The sequence below is a fragment of the Oreochromis aureus genome, linkage group 3 (genome assembly GCF_013358895.1).
Source record: "Oreochromis aureus strain Israel breed Guangdong linkage group 3, ZZ_aureus, whole genome shotgun sequence".
In the NCBI taxonomy this organism is placed as follows: Eukaryota; Metazoa; Chordata; class Actinopteri; order Cichliformes; family Cichlidae; genus Oreochromis; species Oreochromis aureus.
In genome coordinates this window covers 43,124,114-43,140,503 of record NC_052944.1, presented here as the reverse complement: position 1 = coordinate 43,140,503, position 16,390 = coordinate 43,124,114, and the positions used below count along the sequence as shown (strand labels likewise).

General features: G+C 38.2%; 3 protein-coding genes across 3 annotated transcripts in view; 1 reads left to right on the top strand and 2 right to left on the bottom strand.

The window, feature by feature from the left end:
* The window catches only part of LOC116333427, a 493,334-nt gene that overhangs the window by 92,492 nt on the left and 384,452 nt on the right, over positions 1-16,390 (top strand). The window lies entirely within an intron of this gene.
* LOC116312665 (H-2 class II histocompatibility antigen, I-E beta chain-like) lies at positions 714-5,315 on the bottom strand. Its single transcript, XM_031730123.2, has 6 exons — positions 5,264-5,315; positions 4,793-5,065; positions 2,793-3,006; positions 2,633-2,700; positions 2,408-2,530; positions 714-906 (listed from the first exon to the last, which is right to left on the bottom strand). The coding sequence occupies exons 1-6, from the start codon at positions 5,313-5,315 to the stop codon at positions 881-883; spliced, it is 756 nt and encodes a 251-aa protein (XP_031585983.2). The 3' UTR covers positions 714-880.
* On the bottom strand, positions 6,699-9,515 carry LOC116312657 (RLA class II histocompatibility antigen, DP alpha-1 chain-like). Its single transcript, XM_031730111.2, has 4 exons — positions 9,386-9,515; positions 9,043-9,291; positions 7,490-7,774; positions 6,699-7,232 (listed from the first exon to the last, which is right to left on the bottom strand). Exons 1-4 carry the CDS (start codon positions 9,441-9,443, stop codon positions 7,084-7,086), a joined length of 741 nt encoding a protein of 246 aa, XP_031585971.2. The 5' UTR covers positions 9,444-9,515; the 3' UTR covers positions 6,699-7,083.

Here is a 16,390-nt window from a genome sequence, read left to right as displayed (position 1 = left end):
CTATTTTGTTTTTCTAAACATATGATTTGTTGGGGTTTTTGAGTTGTGCTTTTGTATTTAGGGTTATTCTTGGTTTTGCTCCTTTTACATTACTTGGTGTTCTGGCCTTTAGTTCAAGTCACTGTCGTCTCTGTTTCATGTGTTATATTCTTTCTGTCGGCCTTCTGGTGTGTCTTTGTGAATTGTTTCATGCGTCCTGTTTTATTTTGTAGGATTGTGTCTTATGTCAGTGTGTCCAGCTTTGCTCCTCCTGTCTCGTTAGTCCTATTTCTCCTAGCTGTGTCTCCCTCCTGTTGCCCATTCCCTGATTACCACCCGGTGTATATTAGCCCTGTGTTTTCCTGTGCTCAGTGTTGCGTTGTACCATCAGACTTGCCTGTGTGTTTCAGTTTCTAGTGATTCAGTGTCAGTTCATGTTTTGTTTTGTCACCAGCGATAAAGCTGAGGTTTTTGAGTTACAATTTAGTGTCTGAGTCCTGCATTTGGATCCACCTCTCCATCCGCCTGCACACAGAGCCCTGACAACCTCTAACCCAAGCAGATTTACCTAACTGAATCACTTTTATTTCTCAGTAAAACCAAAGAGTTTTCTGAGACATGTCATCAAAGACTGCTGTTCTGTGCTGCAGGACAGTGGTTTCACGGTCAGTGTTTAAACTGGTTTCTTTGACACTGAAGTGTTGATGTAGGTAAATAAACACACAGGTGCGAGTTTCTGTTTATTGTGGTTTGAAGACGTCCAGTAAAGAATCTATAAATGTGTTTAGTCATGGATCATGTTGTGTGTAGCCCATTCCAGACATCACGAGTCTGCTGAATACATGAAGCACCTGATTCTTATTGGATCAGAAAAAACGAAGACAAGGACCAGGATCCTGCCTCATTCATTGGAAGATGGTGTAGGATCTACATAAAGAGACAAAGACAAAGAGCAAACTCTTTATCCACATTATGAAAACTTGATCAAACTACTACTGCAGGGGTTTCAAACTCAAGTCCTCGAGAGCTACCTTCCAGCAGCTTTTAGATGCATCCCTACTCCAGCACACCTGAATCAAATGGTTGGATTACCTCTTCAGCATGTCATCAAGTTTGTCAAAGGCCTGGTAACAAGCCATTCATTTGATTCAGGTGTGTCGAAACCAATGTTGGTCAAGTTACTTGAAAAAGTAATCTAACTAATTACTGATTACTTCCCCCCAAAAGTAATCCTGTTACTTTACTGATTACTTATTTTCAAAAGTAATTAGTTACTTAGTTGATTAGTTACTTTTTAAAAAACATAATACACAACCTGAATAGGTGATAAAGCGATAGATCTTTCAGCCCAATTCTACTTTTTCTGCATAATCCATCATATAAAATGTTATCAAATGAAAAAGTCTTTTTTTAAAACTTGTTTTATTAGTTTTAATCTTTTAACTTTATGCACCAAGCACAAATTTAACTATATGCAACATTCTCGGACTGAAACCTATTGTCTGCATATTCCAGCATATAAAATAAAATAGTTTTCTGTGCAGTAAAACACTGGTGCAGGTGTGCCGCAGCGGCCATGACAGTGGAAGGATCTGGGAGTTTCTCTCTGAATTTCATATTCCCGTGGCAGTGTGCTAGGTACTTACTCAGAAGTTTAGGGGTTTTTTTCTCTGTAAAAAGAAGTTTTCTTCCCATGCAGTGTACAGCGGACGCTAATGTTTTTGTCACTTTTTACGGAATCAAACTCAAAGTAAGGTCAGTACTTCCGTGCTTTAAACGCTGCATGGTCATACTCTCTCCTGCACTCGATATATTAACCATTGTTGATCTGCGCATGTCTGTTACCACACATGTCGCCCTCACTTACATCATTGTCATGAGACACTCTCACGAAAAAAATCACGGTTTAGTAACGCAGTAACGTAGCGTGATTACGGGAAAGTAACAGTAATCTAATTACCTTTTTCGTGATAGTAATCTTACTTTACTCATTACTTGAAAAAAGTAATCGGATTACAGTGACATGTTACTTGCAATGTGTTACTGCCCATCTCTGGTCGAAACAAGGATGCATCTAAAAGCTGCAGGACAGTAGCTTTTGAGGACTGGAGTTGGACACCCCTGTTCTACAGCAATGGTTCAGTGAAAACCCTATCTCAACTAGTATGAAATCCCTCAGGTCTGTCAAAGACATGGCAATCCCTGAGACTTCAAGCACCTGAGGCTATGTTTAAATAGATAGTGAATCCAAACCTCCTATACAGGGATAGCTGGCATCTATCATATCTGAATGCAGCAGTAAAATTATACTGTGGTCTGAATATGGACTTAAAACTTGTGAGAAACTGATTTAAAACTATCTGAAAGTGAATATAGAACAAATATAGTCTAATAAAGACTGATATAAAGTGCTGTTCGGTGGTCTAACCTCGGGCTTTCCACCTGTAGAAAATAAATCCAGCCAGAAGTAAGATCAGACCCAGGGTCAGTATAGAGGCTCCGATGGCAGTCAGTGGCGTTGATTCAGACGTTGATTTGTCCGAGGACGACTCTGAGTCGGACAGGTGACAGACAGAGGCCAATAGTTAAACAGACAGGTGAGCAGTCAGATGCATATTTGTGTGTACAGACAGACAGACAGACAGGTATTTACCCCAGTCAGTGATCAGAGGTTCACTCAGGCTGACGTGCTCCACCACACAGGAGATGTTCTCCCCAGACCTTCAAGACAAACATCACTGATTCACAGACCACTCACAGAACTGGATCTGAATATAGACCTGGACCTGAATCTGGTTCCGATGTGGACTCACCTGGGTGTGTACTCCAGGTAGGAGTGGGTCTGGTAGTACCAATCACCATTTGGCATCACTTCAGTGGAAGTGACATCAGAGGTGACTTCCTGTTCATCTCTGAGCCACCTCACTTTGATCTTATTGGGAAAGAAGTCGTAGATGCTGCAGACCAACATGGCAGGATGCTGACCAGAAAGCGGAGTCTTGGACTTAATTCTGACCCTGGGCTGAACTAAAAACAACACAGACATTATATTTCCATTGTGGCAATAATATGTGTGATGATATTTTTATCATATATCAAGTGTTTTATTGACAAAAACATTTACAGTGGCAGGAATGCATTTCATACTGATCTGATACCAAATCATGTCATGAATACAGAAGCTGATACAGACCTTTACCTTCCATCTACAGAAACACTGTTAGCTGTCAGAACTCCCATAATTTCTTGCACTTATAACTAAATAAATTACTGCAGCTGCAAATTTCAAAAAAACAAAAGAGATTTTTTTTTCAGCTCAAAACAATTTTATTTATATAGCTCCAAATCACAACAGTTACCTCTAGGTGCTCTATATTGTAAGGTAAAAACCTACATTATTACAAGGAAAACAGAGAAAACCGCAACAATCATATGACCCCTGTTAGATCTAAACTCACAGACCTCGCTGTCTCAGAGACCTGTCACTGTGAACAAAGCAGACACTCAGAACTCAATTGGTTTTCTTACCGGCAAGGGAAGCATCTGGGTGAGCAGTGTTGCCATTCGCCCATCCAAGCAACAACTTCAAACCTGACTTTGTCTTTTGCCTCTTTTATTGACAGCAGTGGTTACATACAATTCAGTTAGCCACGTGACTGTTAAGGCAAGCATCTGTGTGTGTGTGTGTGTGTGTCACTTCCTGACACCATACAAGGCATGGCTTCTTATCAACCTTTTCAGTCGCCCTACACAGGATGCAACCTTTCAACGAGCTGACATGTGAAAACCAGAAGTAAACAGACTTGCACCTTAAAAGAATAGAACCTTCTGGTTTCTAAATGTATAACAGAAAATTATAGTGATGACGCTGCTTCCTCCATCTCATGTCTGCACTTCTAAAGCTGAAAATAAAGCTTCTAATCCTCTTGCTCTTTCTGCACAATGACAACCATATTAGGACACATAAAAGCAATGGTTATATATATCTTAGCACAAATGACAATCTCAAAAGCATAAACCCTAACAACCCCCTAGAAGCAAGCTTTTTGTCTGTAATTGAAATAAAAAACTCCCTTTCATACAGATGAAACCAAACAAAGGGAGGATTCAGGTTCACCTGATCCAGCCCTAACTAGGTGGTTTAGCAAAAAGGTTTAAGTTTTAAGGCTAATTTTAAATGATAAGAGATAGTGTCTGTCTCCCAAATCCAAACTGGTAGCTGGTTCCACCGAAGAGGGGCCTGAAAACTGAAGGCTCTGCCTGCCTATGACATCCTGATAATAATGAATTACAGTAATCAAGCCTAGAAGTAATAAATGCATGAAGGAGTTTTTTGTTGTCACTCTGGAGAAAGCAGTCCCACTACTTTTTTTTTAATATGCACATTGAAGGACATATCATGGTCAAAAATGACACTTTTTGGAATTAAGAGATTTTTTTTTCAAATTCTAATTATGATTTAAAATATACATGTTGTCAGTATGAGTATCTGTGGCATTAAAAATGGGAAGTTTCACCACCAGGATGCAACACAAACTGTATTTACAGAAATATTTGTTAAATCATCTATTTATTTTTAACTTTTATTTAAAGTTGTAATTTATCTCTGAAATAATAATAAAAAAAATAAACCATGTTTATGTTAACCCTTTTTCTTGAATTTTAAAGAAACAGAACTCCAGCAGACTCAGAAGTCCTAAATGTATTTAAACCTTCAGGAGTTTAAGGATTATTAAACTGAGTGATTCAGAGTGTTGGTCATTATGAGGCTGAACATGATCATCTGATAATGTCACACAAACTACACACTCACCTGATTTAGCTATAATAGCCTGATCATGAACATCAATGTTGTGGTAACAGTATTCCGTTATCATTTGTCTCGATGAATTCAGCAGTGCAGTATTATTGTTCAAGATCTCTGCCAGCATCACTCCATACTCAGTGAATCCAACATACTCCCCCACACTGCTGCTGAACCTGATGTACTCTATCTTGTTGTAATAGTGAGAGTAGATGTACTCCATGTCCTTCAGCTCAGTGGAGTTAAATTCACAACGATCCACTATATACTCTAAAAATCCATCTGAAGAACAAAACAAAACCACAGTGAAGTGCAGACTGTGGAGTACTGACCATACCTGCTGTTTAATGGAAGATTAAACATGAACTTGTGTTGTATTAACAAGTGATCAGTGTATTAATCAGTGTATTGCAGAGTTTATTGATCAGTGATCCATGTATTGATCAGTATATTGATCAGTGATCAGTGCATTGATTATACCTGCTGTGTGGATGCTGATGAATAGGAAGGTGTAGAGAAAAGATGAAGCCATGTTCCTGAGTTCTCCAAACAAATTAACTCAGTTTCAATGAGAGCTGCTTTAAAAACCAGATGAGACAGTCACATGATTGCAGTGTCACCTGTTAACAGGAAGATCTCTCTGAGATAGGCTTTAGCTATATCTGATCACCCCACCCACCCCTTTCTTCTCTGGCTGATGCAGTGCCAGGTATGGTGCTGTGACTAAGGACTGTGGCAGGTGGTGGTATATAGTCTAAAGACTTTGGACCGTCCAGATTGAAACACTGTGACCCATTTGTTCAGATAAAGATAAACCAAATACAACATGATTTGGCTTCTATAAAGTGTGATATTATTCTATGTTTGGGATGAACAGTAGATTCCAGAGATACATGTTGGACTAAGTGAAGCTGGAAGATGTGAATTTTTGAGTGAAGATAAGGCTGAAAAGACTCTTGAACAGAACTAATTAAAAGATTAAAAGTAGATTTTTTAAAAGCAGCTGAGGACAGTCTGATTGTTTTTGACATCATGTTCAAATATGTTTACGCAGTTAAATACAGTCAGTAAATGGTGCAGAGAACATTTTAAATGTAAAGTTTTAACCAGCAAATCACCAAAATTAGCATCTGACATAAGAGGTCCAACAGTAAAACATGTCTAATCTGTTTGTTTTTTATTTTTATGCACACCTTCATTTTGTGCTTCTCACGTTATAGCTGAACAACTAGATTTGAAAACATAAAACTGATTAATGTCGATTCCAGCTTTAAGTAAAGCTGATGTTGGAAAAATAATGATGACAGAGTGGAGCAAGCTGATTAAAATGACTCTTTTCTCTGCTATTTCTAAAATAAATATCACTGTCAGTACTGACACGTCTTCATGCCCCTGCTGCTCTAAATTCAAATGGAGGTTCTGCTCTTTATTTATAATGTGAGCTGCACTGATGATCACTCTCTGCCAGTAACTCAAGATGACCATACTCAGAGGTGATAGGTCCGACTCTGATCAGCTGCTCTGAAACAGGAAGCTAAGAGTTTCTTCCTTTTGCCAGTTTTCTGGAATAGATACCAGGTTAACATGCGCATGTTTGTTGAAGAAAATCTGAAAAATGTCACTGTGCTAATGTCTTCTTTGTTACCTTAAATTTATATCCAATACAGCCTACTGAAACTCCTAGAGTGGGGGGGAAACTAAAATATTTTCAAAAGTCAGCAACAGCGCACTATTATTAATAGTCCAAATTGCAATGCAGTAGTGAAACACATAACACTTCTGGGCATAGATTGAGATGGCTGAGCTCTAACATCAATAGATCTTCAATCTAATTATAATATAATATAAGCTTTCTCTTATATCAGGTGATACTGATGATTCATAAAACATAACAAAACAAAAAAACTGACTCATGTTTACAGGTGAGGATTTATTTCAAATTCTGGTTTATTTACATTTGTCCAAATCATATACATGGAACAGACAGCAAAGATAGTCAACAGATAAAACTGAGTTTAAGAACCCCTAAAAGGATGGATGGATTGTTCAGACTGATTATGAAGACCAGCTTACCAGCTAACAGGTTACATAGGCATACTTTCTGATTGGTTAATGTTGCTTGTCACTTTTATTTTGTCTGGCATTTTAAACTGAATCTGTTTAATAGTGTGAAAATAAAGTGAACGTAAGGCTCCATGTAAACACAGCCAGGGTCACATGAATGAAGATCAGAGAGCAGAGCAGCAGCCTTAAACGGCATTGTGTACAAAAGCACTGATGACACCATCAACCCGAGACAATCAGATGCACTTGTTTGCTTTGAGGATGAAGAAGGTTCCACCTGCAGCACTGAGTAAGCCGATAATCACACCGAGTCCACAGAACACTGCAGGTCCAACACTGGGCTTAGGCTTCTCAGGTGTCTCAGGTGTCTCAGGTGTCTCCACATCTGGAGGCAGAAAGAGACACATGACACAGAAATCCTTCAGACTGTGATCTGATTAATTACAGCTCAACAATGTGAACCACAAACATGAGATGAAAACTGTCAGCTGATTAACTAAAGTCAGCTGTTCAGGTTAATACTGGGCCAAGGCTTTGTGAAATCTGCAGACAGAAACACGAAGACATGAACCTTCATAATTATGCACTATTGTCTCTGTGTTTCAGTCTGTCTCCTCTGTTTAAATAAAAAGTTTTTCTCACTATAGATTTTGATCAGTGGTTTGGTCAGAGCCAGATGTTCCACTGTACAGCTGTAGATATCTCCCTGCTGTGGGATGAACTTCAGTCTGGCGATCTGGGTGAAGGTTCCATCTTTGTTGGGATAGGGAGTGTTGATGCTGGATCCTTCAGTCGTAATCTGTTCATTCTTGGTCCAGGAGACTTTGACAGGAGCAGGATAGAAACCAGTCACATGACAGATCAGAGTGTTTTTAACTGTGAACTCCACCTCGTCTCTGGTGTAGATCATCACACCTGAAGGAGCATCTGTACACAAACACAACTCAGGCAGTTAGAGGACAGTTGAGGAATCTGCAGAGTAGAAAATCTTTTGCCTTATCTGAGATAAATTACTACTTCAATGAGCCTGTCAGGTCTGTCAGCATGGAAACACAACAGACAGAGTTTTAAATAAAGAAACTTCAATGAGAATATACATGTTATAAAATACACTCATATGGCAGTGAAATGGTCAGTGGGACCCATGTAGAAGCTCCTGCTCTAAAACCTGAAATGAAAATCTTGAACTTTTGGGACTTGAAAGTGTTGAAGAAAATCTTCAAAACAAATAAATGTAGAGGTTTGTGAGTTAGTAATGGTTTGTACTGGGAAAGTATGGAACATACAGTATGATAAGAGGGACACCCCTATATCAGCCAAATATATAATTTGTGTAATATACTTGGATATTTATACTTGAGCTATTTTAATCTACTATAGCTATTTGTTACATTTGGTAACTTTGTAATATGTTGTATTATTTAATTTTGTTTAGTCTGTTACTGTTCTCTATCACGGGCTACATCTCTGACCCAGCATTTTTGAGGTTATTCTGGATTTTTTAATCTCTTATGTTAGGTTGTGATTTTAAGTTCCTTTGCTATTCTTATTTAGGGTTTAGTTGAGTTTGGTTTGTCATTATTATCATCTCTTTCATGAGTTTTTGTATTCTGTTTCTTGTCCGTCATGTGTTTTAGGGCTGTGTATTGTCAAGCTTTTATTGTCATGTCTACGTCTCCATGTTTCCTGTTTTATTTTGAAAGAGTCTGGTGTGTTCTGGTTCATTGTGATTTTCCCCGTAGCATCATTAAGTTCATGTGTGTCAGCTGTTTCCCCATGTGTTCCCACTTGCCCTGATCACCTCCTGTGTATTCAAGTCCTCTGTTTCTTGTGTTTTGTTGTCATGTCGTCTGTTTTGTCTCTCATAACTTTAGTTCACAATTCTTAGTTTGTGTTTTGCAATTTTGTTAATCAGTTGTGCTTCTGGGTCCTATTTACAAAGTACACCGGCATACTCCACCTTGACAGTTCTCAAACCTGGAGAAAGTGTGACCACATCATTTCTTCTGCGATTAATAAAGTATTCTGATTCATGAAACCCACCACACACTACATCATTTATAACCTAACCTCACTAATCATATGACACTGATGACAAGATTAACATCGCAGTAAATTTAATTCCAGATTTTAGTTGATTAATCTAGATTGTATTGAGTGTTGTTATAAGTTTGTGTGTGCCTGTATGTGTTTACCACGTAGTGGAGGGTAGTCCTTCATACCCTGCCGACTAAGCTGCAGTAACTGTCTGCAGGTATATAAATTAGACACAGCTGTTTCATAAGCTCCATCTCCGAAGCTGATAGGATCGATAAAAGGTGGCTGAGGATAAACATCCATCTGTTTCTCAAAGTCTGCGTACCAGAGTTCTTCACGATCCAGTCCAAACATGACCTCTCCATTAAAGTCTGAACAGCCAACAATATGAATGTCCGTATGTAGAGCTGAAACACATTAATGAAATTCAACAATAACCATCAATCAATAACCTGATCAAAAAGCTGCTGACTGTCTGTCAGTTTAAAGAGAGAAACTCACAATCAGTGGAGACACAGAGCACACAGGAGAGGAAGAGGAGCAGCTCCTTCATCTTCATCAGCAGCTCTCACTGACTAAAAGAGTTAAACTGTAACTGTATGAAGTCTCTGAGTGAACTGACAGAAAGTGCAGCAGCAGGTGAGCTCTAACACACACACACACATCCAATCACAGAGCTCACAGCTCATGATGTCATAAATGACACAAACACACACTCTCACTCACACACACACACACACACACACACACTATATACAACTATAGTATCTCACAAAAGTGAGAACAAAGCTCACATTTTTGTAAATGTTTTGTTATATCTTTTCATGGTACAACATTGAAGATATGACACTTTGATACATTGTAAAGTAGTCAGTGTACAGCTTGTATAGCAGTGTAAATTTGCTGTCCCCTCAAAATAACTCAACACAACCATTATTGCCTAAACCGCTGGCTATAAAAGTGAGTACACACCTAAGCTCAAATGTCCAAATTGTGCCCAATTAGCCATTTCCCTTCTTGGTGTCATGTGACTTGTCAGTGTTACAAGGTCTCAGGTGCAAATGGGGAAAAGGTGTGTTGAATTTGGTGTTATTGCTCTCAAACTCTAATACTGGCCACTGGAAGTTTAACATGACGCATCATGGCAAAGAATTCTCTGAGGATCTGAAAAAAAGAATTGTCGATCTACATAAAGATGGACTAGGCTATAAGAATATTGCCAACATCCTGAAACTGAGCTAAAGCATGGTAAAGACCATACAGCAGTTTAACAGGACCGCACGTGCTCAGCGTCATATCCAGATGTTGTCGGCGGTGTTTTGAGATGTGAGAGATTTGCAACGTTCAGCCTGTTTGGAGTCTAAAGTTAGTGTGTTGTCTTGTCTAGTTAGTGTGTTTTGAGATAGTTAGTGTGTAGTGTAGTCAATAGTTTTGTTGTCTGTGTCAGAACAATGAGGCGACTGCTGAATGTTACAGGTGTTACAGGAGTGATACATCTCCTGTTGTCAGGCCTGCAGGTATCAGGCTGTTGTTCTCCTTTATCTCATAGTGGACAGAAATTATTTTTTGGAGTGGCACAAATAATTTGTGTGGCATCAGATTTGATGCAGAACAGCTGATTGTTCTGTAAATAGTTTGAAATGTTTGTTTAAAAACGCCTTGGCTGCATTTTTAGGTAAACAGCTGCAAAAAACTTTGTTGTTTGCAAAACTCAGTAACTTTTTTGAAGAAGTAACTCTATAATGAATTGCCCAACATTGGTCATTATATTCTGTATTTTGCAGACAGAGAGTTACAGACTCTCTCCCAGACCACAGACTCATAATCATAATACAAGTGAGAGCTTAAGAAAAAAAAAGAAAGTTGTGTTTTCAAAATTGGAGTTCAAGTTATTTTTACTTCCAATAGTGTTAACATACTACACAGGTCATGAACAGGATTTTTTTTCATTTTCATTGTAAGTGGGCTAAAGCAGTTAATTAAAAGTAGTCTAACATAAATGTAAATGCTGTAATTTGGTTATTTTAATAAACCATGTAACTTGGATGGATTCGATGATGTCTCACGTCTGCTGTTGCTCACAGTGGTCCAAGGAACTGCTCAGGGAGTTTGTGTGTTTGCTCAGACACATGAAAAATTAGAGGGAAGATTGCTTCTTGCCATAAGCTGGGATGGGCTCCAGCCATTTCACATTTTCTTTTATTGTACTTTCTTTTATTGTTTTTATTCGTTTATTCTTTTACTGGGGGCACTTTGGTCAGCACTTCAACTGTAATGACCTTCTGATAATTTCTTTTCTTGCTTTCAAAAACATTATTAACTTTATATCTCCCCTCTGCTTCTGCACAATAAAGTCTCAAGATTTAGAGGCATCAGACCTTTTAGCACTGTTTAGTTCATGTGAACATCATTCCAAAATGGACTCAGTCAGATTAGGTTCTATTTCAAAGGTGAAGGTGATCCATGTGTGAGAAACATGATTAGATGGAGAATTTTTTTTCGACTGAAAAAAAGAGATAAAACAGTGACACGGGACAGACAAGCTTTTAATTATTCTTTTCCCAATTTTTCTATGTTTCAAAGCAGCAGGGAGGAGATGTTTTTCAGAGTGAAATTGATGGCATAACATTTTATAGTTCTGCTTTGAAGATATTTTCACCGTATGATCAGAGTTTTGTCTTTACTAACGTGCGTTCTTTATGTTTGAATGATTTTGAAACATTTTAAATTACTTTTATACTGATGATGTTCTGACATATTTGTCCAAAATTCACCCAAAGGTCCTCAGTTACCTGAGGAGTCAGCCTGAAGCTGCTGAGCAAATAGAAACACTGACACTATACCACATCTCAGTCAGGAGTCACAAACTGTCCATTCAACTAGCGAATCAAGGACAATTTAGTCACATTTCACAGTATTTTACTAAAACTACAGAAAAAATATGTTGCGGGACAGAATTAAAGTCTTAGTTTACTTGAAGGTTGAGATAATAGCACATTCATTGAATTTTGTTTCAGCACCAAACCTTTTTTTTACTTTCACTTAAGTTTTGGGAATACAACAGTCAAACTTTGATTAAACATTAAACATTTATATATGAGTTCAGAGATTCACTGGCTGCTTAACAGCTGCTTGTTTTATTTTATGATGATGTTGGGAAGCAGTCTGACTTTGTTTCCTGGTTTTCTGACCTCAGAGTGTGTGATCTAAATAGCAACAGCATCTCTGTGGTCTTCCATGTTGTAAAAGTCATGAGGTCAAAAATAAAAGCAATGTGATGGTGAATATATTCTCTGGTGAAAATAAGATGTAAAGAAGATGACAAAAGGTTCTTTCTTCAGTCTAACATGTTTTATGCAGATGATGATGGGACCACATGCTCTGCATCTCCAAAGTTTGGTTCATTATTTGTTTGATTATTCAAAATTTCAGTTTCCATAAAATGACATAATTGAATATATATATGCAAAATCAGTTTATTCTTATAAAAAGTGAGATAAGATATAGTGATATTATAATTGTATGAAGACTATGTGAGTATAAATGTTAGACTGTATCAATATTCCCCAATTTTTGTTGAACTTAGTCTTAAAACACTTAAGTAAAAAAAAGGCTATATAAGAACCAGTCAAATTCTGGAGGATCAGAAAACAAAACCAGAATTACTGTAAATGTTTCTTTTCCTGGTGAATCAGAATCAGAATACTTAATTAATCTCAGATGAAATTATGTGGTCACAGTTGCTAAGTAAGTACAGTAGCAAACAAGTCCCTCTTATCAACTTTAGCGGATGTGCAGATATTAAGGCTGTACAACTATTACAATGTTTACGTGTGGGGAAAAAATCAAAGCAGCTGAACCAGGCTGGATGCCAGTTGACGCTGGATGCCAGTTGACGCATGGTGAGGCAATTGTGCCACTGGATGGGATACCTGCAATCCCAGCCTGATGGTTTCAGGCCTCACAAAGTTAGTTGTAGCTGCAGAATGTTATGTAGGGACTCGGAAAATCTAGTTATAAAATGCAATGGCCTTGTTTTTCTATTAAACTGGTAACAAATAAACTTTCTTCCCCTATAAATAAATCTGTTCAAAGGTGGTGGTTCACAGTGGACGTAGATGGCCTATTTTACTCCTCCTTCAAACCATCTGTCTTCTCTTTCCAAAATGTGAACATTGGGATCCTTGAAAGAGTGACCTTTGACCTTCAGATAGAGATGTTCAGGTGAGTCTTGTCCTGTTGAGGTGGTTCTTTATGCTGTGCCATTGGTTTATAGAAGTATTCAGTAAAAATCAGGAAGCAGCAAAAAGCCACGGTCATAGCTGAGCTCACTATCATCTTTGCAGTTATTATGATCAATATCCTCCTCATCATCATCTTAACAACCATCATTGTTGTACCACTGTGTGTGTGGTTGATATGGGGAGTTCCTTTGGTAGGCAGAGGCAGTCTGTGATGCTGTAACTATGGAACAGTGTCTATCACATGTTGTTAATATAGCTCTGTTTTTAGCTGTTTAACACATAGGAGGTAGCAGCAGGCCAGTCTTTGTCATTGATAATAACCCAGCTATCGGGGACCAAAAGCCAGTGAAGTCAGTCAGGAAAAGGATCCGGCATAAAATCTTGGGCAGATTGTTGAAGCGAGGTTAAAAAAGAGATGTTATGATTGTGGAAAAATAAACTGAACACCAAAACTAAACTGATTTTCTGATACTTATTGAAAGATAAAAACTTTGCAAAAAGATCCGTACTCCATGGACATCTTTGAACTGGAATTAACCAAGAGGCAAGATAATAAAGGCTCCTTTGTAGCCATTATGTGGATGCAAGTCAGTTGAGTGGTTGTGAGTAACACTCTCACCATCATGTAGGAAGTAGCTTGACAATGAAGTGCGTCATGACCTTGAGCAAAGCTTACAGTTAATTGTTTTCCCATCTTCATACATGCTTTTCTTTTTATGATAAAGTTAAAATTACATACTAATAGTAAACAGGTTAGATTTTACCATGACAGTGATCAGTGAGCAACAGTTTGGCTTCATGCTGAGAAAGAACTCTACAGTAATCTTTGCTTTGAGAGTGTAGATGGAGAACACGGTCAGAAAAAGCTTCATTCTGTTTTTGTGGATCATAGAGGGCAGATGTCACGGTGTGGAGTGACGAACTGTGTGGGGTTGTTGTGCAGGAGTTGGGCTCAGCCTCTTAGTTCCAATGACTGGAGCTCTTATGCTTCAGCACACTGAGACATTTTGGACAATTTCCTGCTCCACTTCCTGTTCCAACATCACTGGTCACTTGCAATTTTTAACCTGCAGTAATGTTAATTATGATGGTGTCAACACTAACTCAGGAACATCAGTTTCTGCATATAAAAGAACAATAACATAGCATGGGAGGGGGTGGAGGGATAATTAGATTTAGATGTTAGTGTTTTATATTTGGTGATCGTTGTATAAGTTTCATCGAGATTGCGTCCCTGTTGAAGAGCAGATACAGACATACACACATGCATACACTATGATCATTGTAGTCAGATATTCTGATCTAAAATTCAAAATATATCTCTTTTTTTGAGATATTTCTTCTCCATTTGCTCAGTACATCCACCAGTCTCATTACTGTGTGCATGGATGTTTACCATAAAGAGAGTGGCCTCTTTAATCACTGAGAGCTAGGACAACATGTCGTTCAGGGTGAAAACATAAAGAGATGCTTTGTGTCACTCGTCTACACTAATTTCTGTATTTATGTGTTCTGTAAAGAAGTGATGCCAAAGTTTGTTTTATTTGTCATGAAAGAACTGTTGAAGACTGTCTTTGATTTAAAAAAAAGACTGACACAAAAATAAATCTAATTTTCTTATAAACAGGAAGTCATTTACAATAGGAAGCAGCAGTGTTGACATCACTCAGATGTAGATGGTTTAAATTTATTTGCACAGAATCTGAAGTGATTTTAGTTGTTTTTCTTTAATTATTATTTCCAGAAACATTATTTTCAGCTGTATTACAAATAAATTAAAACGAGATGTATTTTATATATATGTGTATTTTGAAAATTATTATCTGGCAATGAAACAGATGTTTAACAAAGAGAGTCATAAAGTCTGTTGTTGGATTACATCTTGCGCCAAAAAGGTCCAATTTTTAGTTCTGGGCTCTGACTGCCTGCAATGTTCATGTGACCTACAGATCCATACTGAACCTGAACGCCTCACACAGTCGAAAAGACCTCCCTCGGTTACTGTAGTCTACAGAGGAGCAGCGTGTCGTGTTGTTAATGTCGTGTTTTCTTCCTTTTTTTCTTCCTTTCTTAAAAACAAAACAAAACAGCAGACAGACAGACAGACAGACAGACAGCAGCTGCTGTTAGTCCCACAACAATGTGAAACTTTGTGCAGCCCCAGCTCTCTGCTTGTGAACGTATAGTTATTCTCTGAGGTTGGAGCCGATCAGAAGCAAGCGAAAAAAAATATACTTGTTGACACTTTGGTTGAGAACTAACTTCCGATGTGAACCATCTGAACCCCAGCAAATTATATAATTAGCTATGTTGTCATATGTCTGCACTGTATATGTCAGAAAATCTAACCAAGTAAGAAAGTTCTCTGCAGCCTCTTTCACGCTAACAATACAGACAGTGATTACATCTTTAAAAAGAGAAATTCTAGTAAAAGTAATCTTACATTGCTGTGCTGTGTGAATACCTGCACCAACTAAATAAATGATTGGACTGCATTTGATCGACTACTGTGTGTCCTCAGAGAGTTTAGGGCTGGTTAGAGAATTAAATGAGGGTGGAAGAGCTTACAGGTGACTGAGGTGAGGACTATGGTGTGGATGAGAGCAGCAGTGTTAGCCTGAGGACACCTTGTGGACACTCAGAGGAAGACAAGTCTGTGTGCTTTCATGGAAGAAGTGAGCAGACTTCACTAAAGAGAAAGTCATGGAAAAACAAGCCATGTGATGGAGTCTCCTCAGTATGACAGACATGTTTAAACCTCTGTAATGTTTGTGTCTGCTGCACCAGTTTCCAGTGTGTAGTAATTAAATGATTAATTCTCAGTTTTGCTTGTTAACTTTCAGAGACTATGGGAATGTATGTGAGGGGCAAATATGTTTGCCTCTGAAAAAACTGACTACAACAGAGTGGAAATTCAGAAGGGCAAAAAAAGCCCCAGCATTCTTTTTTTCTATCATAGCTGGCAATGCATGAACACTGGGTCATGACAACACAGTAATTAATACAGAATGCATAAATCCTGGCAACAACCTTGCCACTAATGTAGGTAATATTGTGCGGTCTACAAAGAAGTCTGAATGATCCCTGACAAACACTGCTACTACCACAGAACCAGATTACCATGAGGTAGAAAACAACATGAACTTCAGCTGAAGAGGTTTCTGATTTAGCTCAGGAGAAGAATCTGCTCAGTGCTCAGACACTGATCTGCTGGGTTTCACTTCTTGGTTCACTTGTTCATTTTAGAGTGAAGGGTCACTGC